The sequence below is a fragment of the Lathamus discolor genome, chromosome 8, assembly GCF_037157495.1.
Source record: "Lathamus discolor isolate bLatDis1 chromosome 8, bLatDis1.hap1, whole genome shotgun sequence".
Taxonomy (NCBI): Eukaryota; Metazoa; Chordata; class Aves; order Psittaciformes; family Psittacidae; genus Lathamus; species Lathamus discolor.
Window position 1 is genome coordinate 11,766,391 of NC_088891.1, and position 19,490 is coordinate 11,785,880.

At 39.0% G+C, this 19,490-nt stretch overlaps 1 protein-coding gene across 1 annotated transcript in view; it reads left to right on the forward strand.

The window, feature by feature from the left end:
* Positions 1-19,490, forward strand: part of FBN1 (fibrillin 1) — a 150,624-nt gene that overhangs the window by 37,728 nt on the left and 93,406 nt on the right. The window contains exon 6 of the mRNA XM_065688070.1: positions 16,067-16,264. Coding sequence (XP_065544142.1) covers positions 16,067-16,264 — 198 coding nt within the window. The remainder of the gene's footprint in view (positions 1-16,066; positions 16,265-19,490) is intronic.

The following is a 19,490-nucleotide window of genomic DNA, read 5'->3' on the forward strand; positions in this document are numbered from 1 at the left end:
ATTTTATTTAAGATGACTAAACTATTTGATGCTTTAAAAACATTTTTCTGATGTGAATGTTATCTATCACAAGTGTGGTGGAAACCTGAAGCTAAATTAATGAAATAGGTAGGCACTTTCCTGACAAGAATGATGTGTGTAAAAGACATTATTTCCAGGAGAAATCTTACCTTTTATAGTGTAGAATACCTCTGATAATCAGGAGGGTTTTCTCTTCCACTGAAGTGTCTTAAATTAAGAGCTTTCTACTGTTTTATGGGGTTTTTTTTAAAGCCCCCTAAAGGTTTTCCCACTGTGCTAGTTTACAAGCAGCTGAAACTGTACACACCACTCAGAACAGTCTGTTGTTCCACTGACTTTGCTGGGAGTGATGCCCATATATATTGGTGACCACCTGGATTCCTAAATGTACCCATTCTATTAAAAATTAAAAGGAAATACTTCCTATACTTTTAAGGACAAGTTTAAATTAGCACTGTAATTGCTAAACCTTGCAGCTGAGGCAGATGCCAGAGCTCCCACAGAGGAACTCTAAACTGCATTATGCCACATTCTGTGCACTTACCCCTCTTAACTCTTCGCTGCTCCTCAGCAGTAGATGGGAGCTCCCTCCTGCTTTGCTTACTCTTTCTTCTCTTACCAGCTGCAGGAACTCCAGGGTGCTGCCTGTTATGTGCCATTCTCTTGCACTCAGTCCCAGGCAGATACCGACTTTTAATACCTAAAGTAACCTCTGTCTCAGCTGTGAATCTGCTTTTGGCTTGAGGGGGCTAGGGGAGTTGAACTGGATTACTAGCTTCCTAACGGCTTAATACTGCATTCAAAGCCAAGTGAAGTTAAAGGAAAAAGACACTCAGGGTTTCAGTGGTGTGGATGACATTCTATATCCAGAAGGGTAAGGTAAGCATTGAGACATCGCTCATGCATGGGTTACCTCACTTCTTTCTGTGAGTCCTGGTTTCTTGACAGGACTACCTCTTAACCTCAGTACCTGCTTTGTATGATGCTGACTTACAGCAGGAAACCTTGCTGGGGAGGTAAGAATGAGCAGGACGAGCCTTACAGCCTGGTGTCTGTGAAACAGAGCATGTTATTCTCAAGAATAATTTAAATCTGTCTCTTCTGTTGCTCATTTAGTTTCTTTTTTTTGAAAGATGAATTTTGAAACTAAAAGTAAGCCTTGCCGTGGTTTGTTCCATTCAAATCAATTGTTCAAGTGTTTTTTTCAGAGACAGCACAAGTACTTACTAATAGAAATTATAAGTATTCTATTCGAAATTAGAAGTTTTAAATGTTTCCAAATTCAATACACCTAATTTCATTTCTTTGAGATGAACAAGTAGGAGCTCCCTCATTTGATAGATAACCAGTATTTTGTCAGTGCTGTGTTAGGCCATTCTTCATGTGGCTTGTAACTCCTATTTTTATCTCATATTCTCTGGCCTGGTGTTGTTTTTTTCCCTGATTCAAGATTTTGACACTGAACTATACAAGTAATATTGCGGCACATAATTTGTACCTTATCTGCTTGAAAATATCAAAGTACAAAAAGAATATGGAAATCAAGTCTACAGTTGGGAAGAAAATGCCTTTTGAGAAAAAGCATGGTTAATATCTGCAGCTTATGTAATAATTGTTTATTCATATTTGGTCACACAGTGAAAACAGTGGATAGAATTTCAGAGCACGTGGGCAGTTGGGATACTCTGGTCCTCTGAGTCAGTGAGATGCCCATCACATTGCTCGATATTCTTCGGCCTCTTTTTTCTTCTTGGAGCATGCAGGCGAGCCTGTGTCCACCCCCCTCCGCCCTCCCTCCCCCCCCCCCCCCCCGCAAAGCGTGGTGCTTGCTGCAGATCACCGAGCTCCTGGGTGGAGCCAGGACTGCTCCCACTCTACTGGATATGCAGATACTCTCCTGGATGGCTTTGCTTGGCTGGGTGCACTCTTATTAGTTGGCTCCCTGGACCTCCTTTCTAACTGATGAATTGGCCGGCCTGTCCTGGCAAACCTCCCTCTCCTGGAGGCTGGCGAAGCTCTGGGCTGGCCGGCCTTTTCCTTCCCTTCCCTTTCTTTTCCTCCCCTTCTCACACATGGTGTCTGCTGGCTCCTGCTGTTTATCTCTCCATGTCTGTGTGCCTCCCACTCATTTGTTACATTTGCTTTGATCCATCCCGGTTTTGCTGCCTTCCTGTTTTTCTTCCCCCTGCTCTTTTGCTGTTTTGCTTCTTTGTATCCTTGTTTCCTTCTCACTTGTTCCCTGAAGGCTTTCTGCTCTGGCTTTCCCCTACCTACAGGCAGCATGCATCTTTTCCAGAGCTTGCTGTCTCACTCTTGTCTGTTCATTTGATCTAGCAACCACATTATTTGAAACAGTTACTAACAGAACACCAGTTAGTGTTATAGGTTGGAGAAATGGTTACATTTATAATATTTTTATTTCCCATAGTCCTTTTTGTAAGTTCCTTTATAAATCTAGTCTGTGCTTATGTAGAAATGCCTGTGATAAAATCCCAGCTGAAGTGCTTTGTTGTGCTTCTGTGCTGTCTTTCCCATAACTGTGGATTATCAAGTATCTATGTAATCTCTGTAACTCAGTGTCATCTCTCTTAGTCATAACTCCCTGTTTTAATCCAGACATCACAATTACATCTATAGCCTCACAAACTCTTCATTATGTTAGCTTGGACTAAGTATTTCTGGGTGATCAAAAATGATGGCAAAGGAAGTGTAGGAAAGATTCATGGCAGTTGAAAATTTGCTGCTGAATAGCGTGTGAGAGAAGGCATAAAATTCTGTGGCCATTCTTCTGCTTGTCTCAGTCTTTATTCCACAGTCCTTATTCAGACACAGTTCCTGCTGATGCTAATTGAAATTTTTTCTGAGTTAAGACTAGAGAAACAGATCTCTGTTGTTAGATGCGATAGGGTACCTCATGTAATCTGTGATTAAAACCCCTGTATCTATTTTGGTTCGGTTCAAACCCATTTTCTAAGTGCTTCTTTTGCTCTTTCTTTCCACATGGCCAGTGTTTCCACTCATCCTAATTATGGGGTACCTAATATCAAAAATCACTCTAAATACTGATTAACAAGTCAGTTCCTAATGGTAACTACACAGCCTTGTCAACTGGAAACTGCTCTCATCCCCCCCATATGTATTTTCTTCTTTCATGACAGAAATATGAATCCCATGTGAGAGGGCATTGTTCCCATGTAGCAGCCCATTCCCTTCAAGTGAATATCATCTGTCCTCCTTAAAAGTTTTTGGATTGCTTTTACACATGTGTATCCAGTATAGATACATTTCTGAAAAAAAGAAAAAAGAATAGTTCATAGTATCTATTGAATTGGAAAATTAATTAGACAACCTAATTGCTTGTGCATGAGTTCCTCTGTGGAATGTGTTCTGCTGCTGTTGCACTTGCCCAGCACAGAAAATCTCGTGAGCTAATTCCTCTGGGCTTTTATTAGAAACCAACGATTAATTGGACATAAAGAAACCCCCAGCACCAACATAAAACTCAAGCAAACAAACAAAAAACCCTTGAAGGGTCTTAACACAAAAAGCATTACAGGAACAATCTTTTCTCATTTTATTACGGTAATGTCAAGAGGCGTGAACTCAGCTTGAGGTTCCCTTTATCATACACAAAACATACAAGTCTGTGTCCCAAAGCCTGTGTAGTCTGAAGAGGGAAAAAACCCCAGCAGCATCATCCAGAAGTATTGGCAGCCCCATGTTACATGTGGGGAGCTAATATACAGAGAGATTAAGTCACTTGTGTGAGGATGTACAGGGAGTCTGTAGTGAGTCTGAAACTGAACCCAGGTCATCTCAACCCCAGCCAAGTGTCTCAACCACAAGACTATCCCTCCTCTTCAGTATGTCAGTGTAGAAAGTAGGCCAAAAAGTAGTTTCCATCCTTTTATACACACCATTTTCTAAGGCTGTGAAGTATTATGTATTAGACAGGCATCTGGACCAACAGCAGTTTCTGCAGATACTTTTATCTGTAAACAGAAGCAAAGCTTGTAAAGGCTTTTTAAATTTTCCATAAATTATTATTTTATCTCTAAATGGCACAGTTAATTCTGTAAATACTAAATTTCAAGGTATCTTAATAATTGTTTTAAAAATATTTTTTTAATTTTTTTTTAAGGATGGAAAATGTATTTAAAGGATTTCTGTGTTCTGTGCCTCTAATTTTCATATGTTTTAGCTTCTGGTACTACTCGTGTGTAATGATCCATTAGCAGTGATGTGCAGCTACATCAGGATATGGAGTGTGTTACATGGTGTGGTGTAAACTGAAAAAGGGAGGCTCAGGTCACATGGTAGGCCAGTACACTTGTTAACTCAAAGTTTACATACTCCTGTGTTGGGAGTCAGTGAGGCTGGCGATTTGTTGACCTAAATCTGAGTGATTTCTATTATGTTAAGCACTTACTTATTGTATTGAGAATCTCTATATATAGCCAGAGTGTAACAAAACTTCTGCTTTAGTCTTTTGTACCTCTAATGGAAAAGAAAAAAAGTGCAAGTATGTGTGGATAAATAGGCATGTATGTTCATCATCCTCCTTCAGCTGGGATCTCCTGTTTCTGTGTGAAACCACCGTTACTGTGTTGAAGTGTATACAAAGAACGGGCCAGAGCTGTTCATTCCCCTCAGTGCCCTAGTAAGAAACTCACAGACACTTGGCTCATTTGCTGAACCCCTGATTCCTTTCTCCCACATGCCCCAAAATAAAACTTACTTACCTGATTCTCACTGGTGTATGTTTTGGAGCACCACTTTTATGAACTCCATTAATTGAAACCATTAATTCCAGATGTTCTGTGCATTTACACAGATAAATTTCAGTGATTGTCATGGCAAAGAATAAAAAAAAAAAAAAAATCAGCCTTGAATGACCACTGGGATTCAGGCAGAGTAGAGGTGAGAGAAACCTTGTTTTTCAACCCAGAATCTCTAAAATAAGTAGTGAGAAATCATCCAAAACTGCACAGTGATCGGTGTAATGGGCCGTTCAGTACAAATGATTGTTTCCAAGATTCTGATGCTATTCCCCATGAGCACATAATTAGTAAAATACAATTGGAGTGTGTCACTTTTGGTTGAGCCAGTATGGCCCAGCTTTTGGAAAGAAGCCTCTGAAGCTGGGTGGATCTCTCTCTTCCCCTCATCCCTCCAGCGCTGGCTGTTTTCTGCATGTGGGTGTGTGGATGCATAGTCACAGGCAACAGGATTCTCCCACTGGATTGTCATTCTGTTGTCAAAGTGAATGAGTCTAATCCTTCACTTGTAACTGGGACCTGGACTTCATATTGATGGTCCCTGTCTGGGCACCTACAGAACCAGCAAGTCCTATCTAACAGGGAGGAAACAGAAATCTGTTAGGATTTTAGTCTTGGGGTGTGAATGTTCATGTTCATGGCCCTCAGGCTAGTGACTGTTTCCCCAGTTTTAATGATTTGCTCATGTATGGAGGCAGATGAGGTCTTAGGACCTGATATTCCCATCAACAAGTAGAAGAGATGCCAGTTTCCAGTGCTGAGGTAAAAATACATCTGCAGTACCTGTTACACTACAATAATGTATACACAGCAAATGTGACAAATAAGAAAAGGCCAAAAGCATCAGCACAGATGTTACTAAAATATTAAGAAGTGTTAAACATTATGCTGAGAATGGGGAGTTGCTTGCATTTTGAGTAAAAGCATAAAACATTTCCCATGTTTGCCTAGAGTGTTTATGGTAATTCCAAGTCTTTTAGAAAGACTTGCAATTGTTCTCAATATCTTAAGTTAAAAAAGAAAATACATTGTGCTCTTCATTACATCATGAACAGGAGAGTCAGTAAATACCTTTTGCTCTTGCCTGCAGTACGCAAGTAAGAAGCAGACTTGATCCTGATTTTGATAATTGTGGATTTATCTTTCTCCCTGCCTCATTTTAAGATAATTAGTTCTGTATTCTCTCACTGCTGGGGAAAATCAGGCTTTTGATGTGGCTTTAAGAGTATTTAAGTGACAGTTGTCAGAAGTAGTTTCTGTAATCCTTAAATAAAAAATGTGATGGATGAAGAAAGTCCTCTGTCACTTAAGGTGACTTTAGGGGTCATTAATTGACTTTGGGGGATATCCACCCATTAGTGCTAAGCAGCAAGAAGATTCCTTTAAGCAAGTGGCCGATGAAGACAGGAATAACAGTCGACATTAAAGAAGAAATAGGAGTTTACTTTTTAAAATTAAATACTAATTATAGGTGATGTTCACTGGCTCTTTCCAATCAATACAAAAGTCTAGAAAGTCTGTGTGAGTATCTTAGATTTTCTGAAGGTCATTCCCGGTTAGCAACAAAGCAGTTTAATACTTCAGTAATACTACAGGAATGTGTTAAAGATGAGAGAACCCTGGGCTCACTGAAACCCAAAGATCACCAGAAGAGGTAGGGTACAAATGATTGTACAGAAAATTAAGTGTAATGACACATGAGTGTTAGCATCTCAACTACTTTATATTGGTGGGTATAATATATATCTTTAATAAAATTATACTTGTTTAGTTAAACACTTGTGAGTCAAGGTTAAATCATTTGCCTTCTTGGAAGGAGATGTTTTCTACTTCTAGCAATAGGTATTCAATACATGAGATGGTTCCAGAATTATGGGATGTATTCTGTAACAGTTCAACAGAGATACCATTCAGAGTTAAGTAGTGCATGTTATTATTGTGTTCATTTTTGGATCACAGTCTTAATGCAAATCCCATATATATGGTTATGCAAAATGAGCCAGATTCTGGTCACGATTACACTGGTGTACACACAGAATGATGCTACGGTTTCATTGTGGAAGGAATCTGATCCTGTAACACAGAGAGTTGCATGGTATTTCAATTAAATAGTTGATGTGTTTCACTGTAGAGTTAGAGGTGAGATACTCGTGTCTGAAGCAATTTTAGTATGTTGTTGACTTAAATTTGTAACACTTCCTGAGATTTTTTTTTTTTTTTGTTATTGTGCAACCATGAAATAATCGTTAAAATATTACTGGGAAAATCAAAATGCTGTATGCAGTCATTGTTTTTCATATTTTTTTGTGTCTTTTTAGTTGACTCTTTACGAAGTGATATTCTGTGTTAAAACCTTACTCAAAAAGAACAGTGTTAGTTATTCCAACTCTTCAGGCAAGTAAAAAAAAAAATCACTATTTATGTCATATCAAATCTGTTATCATGCATGACAGTATCACTAAAAATACATGTATATGAGAAGTATTGAGAACACAAAAACCTGGCAAGAGCCTGGCTTGGGAAATTTGGCCAGGGAGCTGTCTGCCATGTAGAGAAGAGTCTTTATGGGAACACGACCTGCGTGCCCTTTGCTTTCTTTCAGTGGAAATTTTCCACTGCCATAATTTCTCAGGAGTGCTGGTCCTTTTGGGTTATGGCTAAGAAGGGGTTTGCTTCAGACAAGCCAGATGGTTCCTGGCAGCTGTTAAAAAGGAATGAGAAGAAATTGCTGATTGCTTTAATTACCTTGTTAAAGTGTTGCCAGGACTTTGGAAGTTCTGCATTCAGTTAGGACCGCAAAGTTATTTGTCCACGTGTCATTATGATAATATATACTTACCAACACCCCAGACATCCCTATTACGCTTACTGCCTTTCCTTTGAGTGATCTACAGTAAAAATGAGTCGACTTCTCACCATTCTTGCTGCATGTTTACTCATTGTATTTCACTTAGCTTGAGCAGTGAAATTGGCTCCCTTCCTCTCCTCTCTCTCACCTTCCCTTTTTATTTGTAACCTATTTTCAGTTCTGGACTGAGTTTCATTCCAGTGCTCTGCAATTGTATTGTGTTTCATGACACTGCAGAGGAACATTTATATTTTGGGGAAAAAAAAAGAGATTATTTCTAATGTATTGCACTATTCCCTCTTCTTTTAAAATGTGAGCAGTATCTGTTTAAATCCTGCATGTTGCATTGTCTGAAAGTATTTGCCCTTTATTTGGATGTTGGTCTATTTAGTATACTGTAAGTCATTAGATCTGTTTTTCTTACACAGTTTGCACTACTTTGGGTAGTCTCAGTTATTTTATAGTCAGTGTCTTCTGGAGCCAAGGAATTATATAGAGCTTGTCTACTGGCTTTGTCTTTACCTTGCTATTTAATAGTTAATACTTTGTGGTATGTTAAGAGAGCTTCTATAACGTGGCACTTCTTAAGAACTCTTTTAAAAAAGTAGTAATATACTTCAGCCAACTTGTTCTTTTTAGGTGAAACTTCCAGAGTTCTTCAGTTGAATCCATTCTCCTTCATAATCATCTGGTCTTGACAATAAATATGTCACCAAAGTTAGTTATTTTTTTGCAAAAAGAGAGATGGAAATCGACTAAGAATTTGATTTCATTGTTGCTAGCCTGTGAAGAAAATTGGAAAAATTAAAATCTGCAAATAAATGTTCTTTTGTAGCTTATATGGCAAAGTAGGGTGGGTTAGAGTTTGTCAGGTAACTGATTATTCAGAAATGAGAAGTTATTCTGCATTTAGCTGCATTGCTTACTGTTTTCTTCATCATGGAAAAGAATAAAATGTGGTAACAATTTTCTGTATTTGGACTGCTGCCGCACATAATTGGGAACAACAGAGCTAAAGCCTTGATTTTGGTGAAATGCTTAGTCTGCGTGTTGGATTAAAATGTGTGCAACAAATCACTCCAATTCTGTAATAATTTTTTGAACATTATTTTTTTATTTTATTACTGTAATGTTATTACTTTTCAGTTACAGACTTCGAGAACTGGGTCAGTTGCAAGAACAAAATTGGCATGAAAATAGTTGTATATTTGTTCTGGAAAATGGATTGCCAAAATACTTTTGAAAGTAGTCAGCCTGAATTGTTCTGTACGTCAAATGCAACTGATAATGTTAGTCTCACACAGTTAGTAAGCTGTTATTTAAGTCCTGCTCTTTAACCAGTATCCGAGGAAGACTAGATAATATTTGCTAGATAGACATGTTAAACAGATCATCTGTGCAGAAATGGATTTGTGAAGCGGCTTACGGAATGGAAAATAACTTTAGGCTGAAGTGTGCCAGCAAGTCAATATATGAGAACAATTTGCAACAAGCAAAGGTGAGGAAGACATGCAGAAACGGGGTCATCAGAATCATGAATTAGAAGATAATATTCCTGGGGCTGAAATATATGAGGCAGTAACTAAATTCTGTGGCTGACTAATACAGAATGAAGAATTATGATACCTGTGGAAGTTATTTATTGCAAGCGTTAGATAGGCTTCCATGGATGTTTTTTGCTCTTGTTAAAATAACGAGAGGCAACTTGGAGCTGTGATCTGTCCACAGCACAGCTGTGGTATTTTGAGACGTTGCTGCTGCCAGATATATACCCCTGCCAGAAACAGTGCCTGAATGGTTGCATTCCGAGGCCCTAGTTCCAGTGACATCTTTGCACTAGCCAATGTTAAATCTCAGCTATTTGAGCTCTGTGCTGCGCTGTGTGCTGAAGCAGCTGGGAAAGGGTCTTGTTAGTATGTGAAACCATCTCTGGCACTGAAAAGGAGCAGACAGAAGTGGCATGGTGATAATTTCTTCACATACTACAGCTAGACCTACCAAAGCTCATTGGTAAGAAGTGTTAGACATCATAGGAAATAAGCTTTAAAATATTTACAAAGCTTTGTTTTCTTTCCTTCTGAACACCCTCTGATATCTTTGCCATGTACTTTCCAGTGATGACACATTGGGATCTGACTAGGGTGAGTAATGGTGTCTGGCTGGGGGAAGGAGAGGACAGGGAGTGCTTAACAGTGAGTAATTATTTAAGGAAATGGCCCCTGTGGAAAAAGGAGTGTTGTGATTGGATGCATTTATCAACTGGCATTTCAGTGTCACCTGTGGATGGAGAATTATTGTGTCTGAGTTTTCAAATGGTTGGAAGTCAGTGCATTGAGCTAACATGGGAATGTTGTGTGTCTGGTCTTGATTCTGTGAAGTGAGATATGCAGTAAGTCTCCTCTTAGGAAAAACAGAGGTAAATAATAGCTATTCCACAGGATCTTGAGCATGGTCATTCACATTTCAGACCAGCAGTTAAAAGCCACAAAATCCTGTATGCAAAACATGATTTCATGATAGCCACAATACACATTTCTTCTATTCCTGGTTTTTAAACTCAGGAAAGTGATTGGAGTTTTGTTTGCGCAAGCATACCTGAATCAGCTTAGGTAAATATGATTATATGTGTGTATTTTTAGGATTCATTTAAGATCCTTCATTCATGGTTCATTTTTTTAAACACTGTCTTAATCCCTGTTCCAAAACCATAATTTGTGTGATGTCATTCTCATATCATTCTTATTAGTGACATTTGATACATTCAGAGTTCCCTTCTTCCACATCTATTTTTCCCATATATAAGTGTCCAGCCATTGGACATTTTTAGAAACTCCTTTGGAAATCCCATCATCTGTTTTTCTAATCCTAATCCTACTTTTTCTAATCTAAAAGTTGTATTCAAGATGAATTTTCCCTCTCTATGGCAGTGATGTGAAATGTTGTCTTACTTACAAATATTCCAACCGGAGGAAGATGGAAGCTCAATTTCATAGAATCATAGAATCACAGAATGGTTTGTGTTTGAAGGGACCTTAAAGATTGTGTTTCGAAGTCCCTGCCATGGGCAGGGACACCTTCCACTAGGCCAGGTTGCTCCAAGCCCCTTTCAGCCTGGCCTTGAATGCTACCAGGGATGGGGCAGCCACAGCTTCTCTGGCCCACCTGTTTCAGTGCCTCACCACCCTGAGTTCTTATACTGTTCCCACACTGGACTGCAGAGTGCCACATTTTAATTACCCAGTATTTTTTTCTGCTTACAACTGCACAGTTACTAGTTCTCTCACCATTTAAAAATCCTTTTTGTACTTTAGGAATGCCATTGAAAAATTTTTATTTTTTATTTTATATTTTCCCATCAGAAATACACTTTTTGAATGCCTGAGAAAAATAGTTGAAATTTGCCTGAAGTCATGTACCGTGCTAAAAGGATTCTGCTACTTGAAACTTGGGACTGCCAACTTTTAGCTAGCATTATTCTTTGGCTGTTTGAGGTCAGTTTCCAAAAGAGCATTGTCAGGTATACCCAGTTGCGATTCTCTGCCCAATGGCTGGCTAAGCAGGGGCATGGGCTGTCAAATGCAGTGGGTCACACATGAGCAGCCACTCTGTAGGCTTTGTTTCTGCCTTCTACAGTCTCACTGCCAGTGAGTCTGTGTTTCTGCCTTGTACAGTCTCACTGCCAGTGCTCCTCTTTTATCCCCAGCTGATAAAAACACCACAACCAGTCCACCAAACAGCAGAAACAAAACTGCTGCTAGGCAGGAAAGTAAGCTATAATAAAGATCAGCTTTAAGGTACTTGACTTGCCTTGGAGCCCTTTCTGACCTTTCTTTCATTGATTGTACAATAATGGAATATTCCTTTCCCTTTCCCCCTGTACTAAAGAAAGGGAAGGTTGCCAGTTTGTGTTGCTGAGGATGGTTTCAGTTACACAGCAGTCTTGGCTGGATTTGGGGGTTCATGCAAAATTTACCCATGTGAAGTGCTAGTAGCTAGGAGGAATGTTTCCTCCCTCCAAGCAACAGTCTGGGTTTGCTGTGCAGCCAGTGTGCAGCACAGGGTACTGTGTGAGCTGTGCATGCTGTGTGCTGAGAAAAACAGCACTCATTTTACCGTTATCTGTTTCTTTATGATGGCAAGAGATGGCATTTTCCTCTTTTCAGTAATGAGATCTTGGTCATTGGACCCTGACTTGCTAGGGTCCCATCCTTTGGCCTTTGTACCCATGCAGACTCCATTAATTTTAACATAGGTGGAGGAGTCTGTCAACCTCCTTAACAGGTGGTTATCAGTTTGCAAAATCAGGCTGTTTACTTTGAAACATCAAGAACTCTGAATTCATAGGAAATTTATAAGAAATGAATCATGGAGGAAAGGAGGGAAAAACCCCAGAATTTAATCCAGCATGCTTGCATTAGCTGAATTGTTTAATCTGGGTTCCATTAGTTCAGAATTTTTTTAGACTGTATTTTTACATTAAAAACTATATTGTGCTTGAAAACAAACAGGTTAACATGAACTGAGCACTTAAGATGTGTATCTGGTGTCTAAAGCTTTGCACTAGCCTGGTGTTTGGAGTCTCTTTGGTGCTGTCCAGCGTTACTTGGAGCAATTACCATTATTTATTACTGTGCTCGGTTCTGATCAAAGCCTGCCAGTACTGTGTACTTCAGCAGCCTCTCTGGTGCTTTGAGGAACATAAAGGATCTTTTGAGTAGATAACTAAAATGATTTGATGATTGTGGCTGAAACAGGAATGAGCTCTAGATCAAAACGCAGCTTGATTCTTTCCTGTGGACTTAATAAGCAGGATTCTTGCATGGTCTGAACCAGCCTCGTTCTATTGCTTTCTTGCTCTTTTTGATGGTATAGGAGCTTAATGTGGTTTTACAGTTCCTGCCGTCTTCTCAGTTGTCTAAGGCTGCCTGTGGAATTATTCCTTATCAAAATATCTAAGAAGTATGTGAAGAAGCAGATAAAGTTGTAGATAGCTGTGACTGATACCTACTGAAGGCTGCTTGCACGTGCTGAAATTCGCATTAGAAGTGACTTAGAACATTTGATTATCAGTTGCACATCCTTTGAAAATAATTTTACTGAAATAATTTCAAGTCTCAACATTCTTCAGTATAATGAAATTACCTCTGGGGAAAAAAAACAACCAAACTGTGTAAGAGCTTTTCTGGCTATACTTTCCCCCTTTCTTTCTTTTTAACTCCTGACTGATCACTTGGTACGTTGTGTTTGAGTTTTAGTCATCAAAGTAGTTTGAATAATCTCAAATGACACAAATGTCTAAGGAAACTTCATTGTTACAAATTAAAGATTGGAGTTTTAAGCTCATATCCGAAGTCAGTGCCTTGTAGCACAGACCCCATCTTCTGAAATCTGCATGATTCATGAAACCAAACACCTTCAAAGAAAAATGGTGTAACTCAAGGAAATCTCTTTACATGTGATACCATTCTCTTCTTGTTTCAAGTTAGTGGAATCCTGTTTCCTTCTCATAGGTCTTCATCTTGTAATGCTTCAGAAAATGTTAAACTCACTATTAAGGATGCTTTAATTCTAGAACTTTTCTTATTATGCCTCTGTACAAATAAAAAAGGACATGGAAGTGTGGATTCCTCTGTGGCCATGGATCAGTGGTACATCCAAATGGTCTTTTTCTTCTGGATTTTCTGACCCTTAGAATTTTTCATTAAGAACAGAAAAGAAAATCTTTCTTGTGAAAAGGTGAATGATTGTATTGAGAAAATAGAAAAAGCTGTACTAAGCAGAAAGCTGAGTATTAAGGGTAAAATTTATCAAGGCAAAAGATAAGGTGAAATATAGTCTATAATTATTCATAGTAAAGTGCTATGAACTTGGATGATAACAAATAGGAGCTGGATTTGCTTGGTTTTGGGTGCATATTTGATCTACTTGTTACTGAAAACTTGCAGAAAGATTTGCATGATTATAAAGTTAATTTCATTGGGCTCACCATATTTCTAAGTTGTATTAGCCACAGCTAAGTCATTTATAGCTTGAAAGCAAACAATCGTAAATGCTGATCCATTCATATTCTACCATAAAATACAAGTTGGGTTATTCACCACTGTCTGGCGCATGCTTCCCGCTACAACAGAGAACAAAATGACTTCTTTTTAAACTGTCTATATATAAATGGCATAGGGACAATCTACAATAAGGGATTTCATTCTGAGGAGATACACTGGAGATTTCCTGTTGCCAACACAAAACTGTGGTGTTTCTAAAGAAATTGCCATCTATTGTTTTAATAGGGGGAGGTTGAATATTGTGAATTTTGCACAAAGTAATGTGTTCTGATTTGTATCAAGGATGAAGAATCAATCACGGAATAAAATTTTTTTAATTGATAGGTATAATTGATCATGATTTATTTGTATTCATTTGTGTATTGAAGGAGTAAGATAAAGTCAGGAGTCAGTGATATTTAGTTTTATACTATATGCTTCCAAAGCTGCATCTCTACCACGAGAAATGAGAAACAAGGCAATGTAAGCTTTGATAAGAGCAAACTGAGCCTAACTATGAAAATGAAAGCAGTTACAGAAACGCTTCAAAATGGAAAAAGAACTTGACAGAAGCTGTAGTGTGAAAAATTACTATGGGAAGTGAAGGGGCACAATGAGAAATACCAAGCCAAAAAGAGTTAAGGTGATGAAAAAGAATTAAGTAACCAAGAAAGAGATGTTACCAGAGATTCTGACCCATTCATGATCAGGCTGACAGAATCACTAGGGAAGAGGAGGGAGAAGTGTTCAATAAATGTAGCTGTACTGTTTGGAGGGGACAGGACAGAAACTTCATATTTGCAATCTGATAGCACTTAAGGATGACATTAAATAGCAGTAATTACATTTACATGTATTTATATAGCTAGTCCAGCTAACCAGCATGAGGGAAACAGAGAAGATTTCGCTAAAGGGTTCTCATATCATGCAGGTTAATTCTCCGTAACTGTGGACATACAAGACAAATTTCCAGAAGCTGAAAAAAAATTATTGTTGTTCCAATACATTAAAAGGAAAAAAGATGCTCTAGGTGATTACATGTCTATTAAACAGGCAAAAGATAGAACAGCAATTATAGAATGTAATGCATGGTTAATGAAGAGCAAATGGCATTTAGTGTCATTTAGTGCAAGTTTATCAGAAATAGATCTTTGAAACTGAATGTCCTTCCTGAGAAAATCATGTTTAATTGTTGAAGATAATAGTATGAATATAAGACTCTTGTATGGCTTACAGGACTTCTCTAAGCCATTTCATTTATTATATCAAGGAGTGGCTTGATTAATCAGCAGAATTGTAGCATATGGACACAGCATCCCTGTTTCGGAATAACGATTAGTTAAATGATAGGTTTCAATGTAGAAACGTGGGGAGATAGGGCAGAATGGAAAGGCCTCCATTCTTACTTCTGCCTTATTTAACACTTCTTATCAGTGGTTTAGTGTTAACATATTATTGTTAACAAAGTGTGGAAGTGGCATGAAAGCTGGAGGAATTTATAATGTCATGACTATAAGGTAGTGTGGATTACTTGGTGACGTTGGCTGAGGCACCTGGGAACCATTTCAGTACAGACAACCATCAGGTTCATAACTTTATGGCTACACTTACAGGATGCTGGACTCTGTCCTGGTACAGCATAACAGAAAAACATATATGGTCACTTGTGAAGAATTAACAGGGATGCACACTCCGGTGTGCAGGAGACAACAGGAGTTGGCAGTACCACTGCTTGGCATTTGCCCTTGGAGAATGGAACAAAAAGAAGGCTACTAGTATTTTATTAACATCTTAGTTTCATTTTGTCTATTGGCCAAGTGGCCTGTCCCACCATAAACAAATCAAAGCAGATGTGTTCCACATGCCCTCCATTCAGCTGTAGGCAAAGCTTACCCACATAGCTGGTAGAGTGTATGCCTGAATAACAGTGAAAACAGTCCTCAAAAAACAACTTGCAGTCTGCATTGTCTTCCCTGAAGACTGATTTGAGAACAAAACTTGTGGAAATAAATGTATCTTAACACAGTATTATTTTAATTAACACACTGAATATTTAAAACAAATCAATGAATAGACCCCACAAAGAGTATTGCTAGAGATTAAACCGAGCAGCAAAAGGGGACCTGCAGAATCTTATGTATATAATACTCCTTGTAAAATAGTCACAATAGATTTATAGAACCACTTATTTTCAGTGGAATTGAATGAGAAGAAAACTGGAGAAAAATCCTGTGCGGAATACTGCTAAGGAAAATTATTGGGCTGGTGGCAATTTGTGTGCAGAAGACTTGCCTAAATATGCTGGTATTTTGCTTTATTCCAAGTTTTGTTGTGTATTTTTATTGTGATGCTGATTAGATTTCCTGTCTTTGGCACAGATTACAGGACCGGCCCTTGCTTTACTTTGGTAACCAACCAGATGTGCCAAGGACAGCTCAGTGGAATAGTCTGCACAAAAACCCTTTGCTGTGCAACAGTTGGGAGAGCATGGGGCCACCCCTGTGAAATGTGTCCTGCCCAGCCGCATCCCTGCCGCCGAGGTTTCATTCCAAACATTCGAACTGGAGCCTGTCAAGGTAAGTTAGCAGCAGACCTTCCCTAAAAGCTGCTGAAATTGTTACTGGACTAATCTTAATTGAGTTACGCTGCTGTGAATAACCTGTCCTAAGCCATTCTCAGTTATATGTGTGAAGAATGGAAAAACATTGTCAGATGCATTACTTCATGATTCAGTGAGTGCCTGATGTTCAAGTGAGTACATTAGTAACTTAGGTCATGTGAGAGCAGCCAGCGTCTTAATGAATTTCTCACTGCCAGCAGCCCTTTCCCTTGGTTCTGTAATGGTGTTTTTCTGAATGTGCCACTTGATCATTCTGTGGAGGAATTTATTCTGTTTTCAAAAAGTACTCAAACCATCAAATTCTGTGGCAATAATGTTCCAGTTATCCAGTGTGGGATTTTTTAGCTAAAATTTGTTGATTTTGGATTCATCTTGGGTATCTTATCTCTCAAGCTACACTGCTTTGACCTGGAGAAAGTGCCTGTCATGCCATTTGAAATGCCCCGTTATATATTTTATACAAGTTTGAAATACATTTGCATTTGTTTCAAATCGTAAAATCCACCCAGATGTTGCTTACTTTTTACTTCAGAGCATGCCTTACCGTAGAAAGTCCTTACACTGCTTTTGGCTTTTATTCTAATACTTCCAGCTGTATAAATTCTTTTATTGTCTGGATGTCTGGCAGGAAACAGGAGAAAGTTAACAGGGGCAGCTATGTATTAAACTGATGTGGATTATACGTTCCCAGGACCATATCTTTGGGGCTAGTTTATTTCAATCTGTCTAGCGTTTTTTAATAAGTTACAGTATTTTTGAGATAAAGATTATAAATTTATGAGTGATTTTATTTAATTGTGAAATCCTTATTGAAGGACTTCAAGGCATTCCATTGCATTAAGAATGCTGATACCCTCTGCCACCGGCCAAGTCCTGGTAGGTGCCTGCAGACAGTCACGATGAACTTTGAAATGGGCATGTTTGTGTATGCCACATAATGTGCACATATTTTGACCTCTGCCATTCTGTTGTGCAGAAATCTGTGAATCGAGGTTCTGGACACTTCTGAAATCTTATGTGTGGCCCACACCCCTGAATTTGTGCCCCACCTAGTCATATCCCTCTTGTTTGTGTCACAGGAAAGCTACAGTGACCTCTCGAATGGGTTTGTGCAGTTCAGAATAAAGCTACTTCTGCTTGCTGCACATTTCTTAGCATGCAGCTACATTTATGCTAATCTGTATGCGGTGCCAACACAGTTTTGGCCCTGTATGTTTGACTTGTACTTTCCAGTTTTCCCTTCTCTTGTAATGTGTTCGTAATTTCAACAGATCTGCTGTGGAACCACATATTAGCTTTATTTTTCATGCAATTGTATGAAATCCAGTCCTTTTGAAATCAGATAACATCCATTCAGACTGAAGACATTTCAGGGATTTCACATCCATATTCAATCTAAATAAAGGAAAGCAGGTTAAATAAAATCCAGGTTCTCTGAAAAGAGAACTGTTATTATTGTGTAGAAGTCAGAAAAAATAACATGGAGGGGAGGGCAAGTTTATTTTAAAAAGTAAATAAAATATCACTGCTCACAGTTTGACTTTATCTGCCTGGGCAAAACTTAAATTAATATCACAGCTGAGATTTTTAAAGATACAAAGGAGGAAAATGGAAGCCAAAAGGTGGGATTTTGATGCGGACGTTGTGAGTCAGGAACATGACTTCTATTTGTTTCATATTTTATTTTTTTTTAATCGTCAGTACAGTGCTATGAAGTCTGGCTGACTGATGCTGCTAAAACAGTGCAATATTGCTGTAGCTGGAGTCCCAGCAGCGGTGTGACTGTGTCGGGGGTGCTGTAGCTGTGCGAGTTCTCTGCCTCCCAGCACAGGGCTTAGCTCTAGCACAGCTCTGCTCCAGCTCTTCTGCGCCCCTTGACCCTGCTCAGTTGGCCTGGGGATCTTTACATAACACTCTGTGATGTGGTACAGATATGCCCCTTGGTGTTCCTGAAACTTCCTACTTGTGGCTCCCAGGGAAATTGCCTCTTGGCCTTTTGTACAGACATAATACTTTGCTTTTCAGACGACAAGACACATTACAGCTGTCTCTCTGGGATTTACAAAGGGAGATTTGAAGGCGTCATCTCCTTCAGCCCGTGTCCCTCCACTGAAACCCATCCTAGTGTGAATCCCAAGAATTCAAAGAATTGGGTTTTACCAGCAGCAGCTGGTACTCTTCGGGGAGATGGGGGAAGCACAGGCGTTTGGGTTGGAGAGTGGTGAGTGCTCTGTTTGCTCCTGGAGGACAGGGAGCAGCAGATGGAGGGCAGCCCTGGGGACTTTGAGCCAGACCTCCACTGTCTGCTATTGCAGTGCCACTCCTCCTCTAGTCTCTTTTCTCTAACTGTTACTAAGCCATAGCAACACTTTTGCAGCTAAGTGATGACATACACGTTGTTGTGCTAAAATAGCTGTGAGGCCAAAAACTGGGGCCTCTTGAAAATGTTTGTCTTAAGCTTCCTACCTAGCCTGTGGTCATCTTTGTTGTTTTGTTTTTCTTGAGTGAAAAAATTAGAAGCAAAGAGAGAGAAATAAAAGGGAAAAAAACCCTCAAGATTTATGGATGTCTAAGCAGGTCATTAATAATTCCTCCTGAGACATTAATTATGTCTATGAAACTTCTTGAGTCAGATCCTAACCACAGCCTAAGGTCATTGGTGCTGCTCTTACTGGAGTGACAAGTTAATAATTTCCATCAGTAATGAGTCTGCAGTTCCCCAAACCTCTCTGTGAGGCCCCCTCCATGTACACTGCACGCTGCTCCTCTGTGGCTCCTGCATCTCCGTGCTGGTGGTCTATGTTGCCAAGATTTTCAAAGGGGCAAGTGATTTTGGGTGCCCAGCTTTAGATACTGTAAAGGAACCTTAGTTTTGACAGACTGTGTTCTCTGCACACCATTCCCCAGATGTTTTGGAAAAGCAAAGCAACAGCAGTTAGATGTTTAATGTCTGTAACAATAATAACCATGTGATTTCTTGCAGAAAATATTTAGAGTACTGTACTTAATCATACTTTGCATAGAGTAATTACAAAATTAGTGTCTGTCTTCACAAGCAAGTATCATAATATTATGATGGTTGAAGCATGGATTTAGGCATATTTACTTTAATTTCTGAGTAGACAAATTATTATGGCTGTTCTTGAGAAATGAATTGAAAGTGGGTGTTTTTTTCTTTTTTT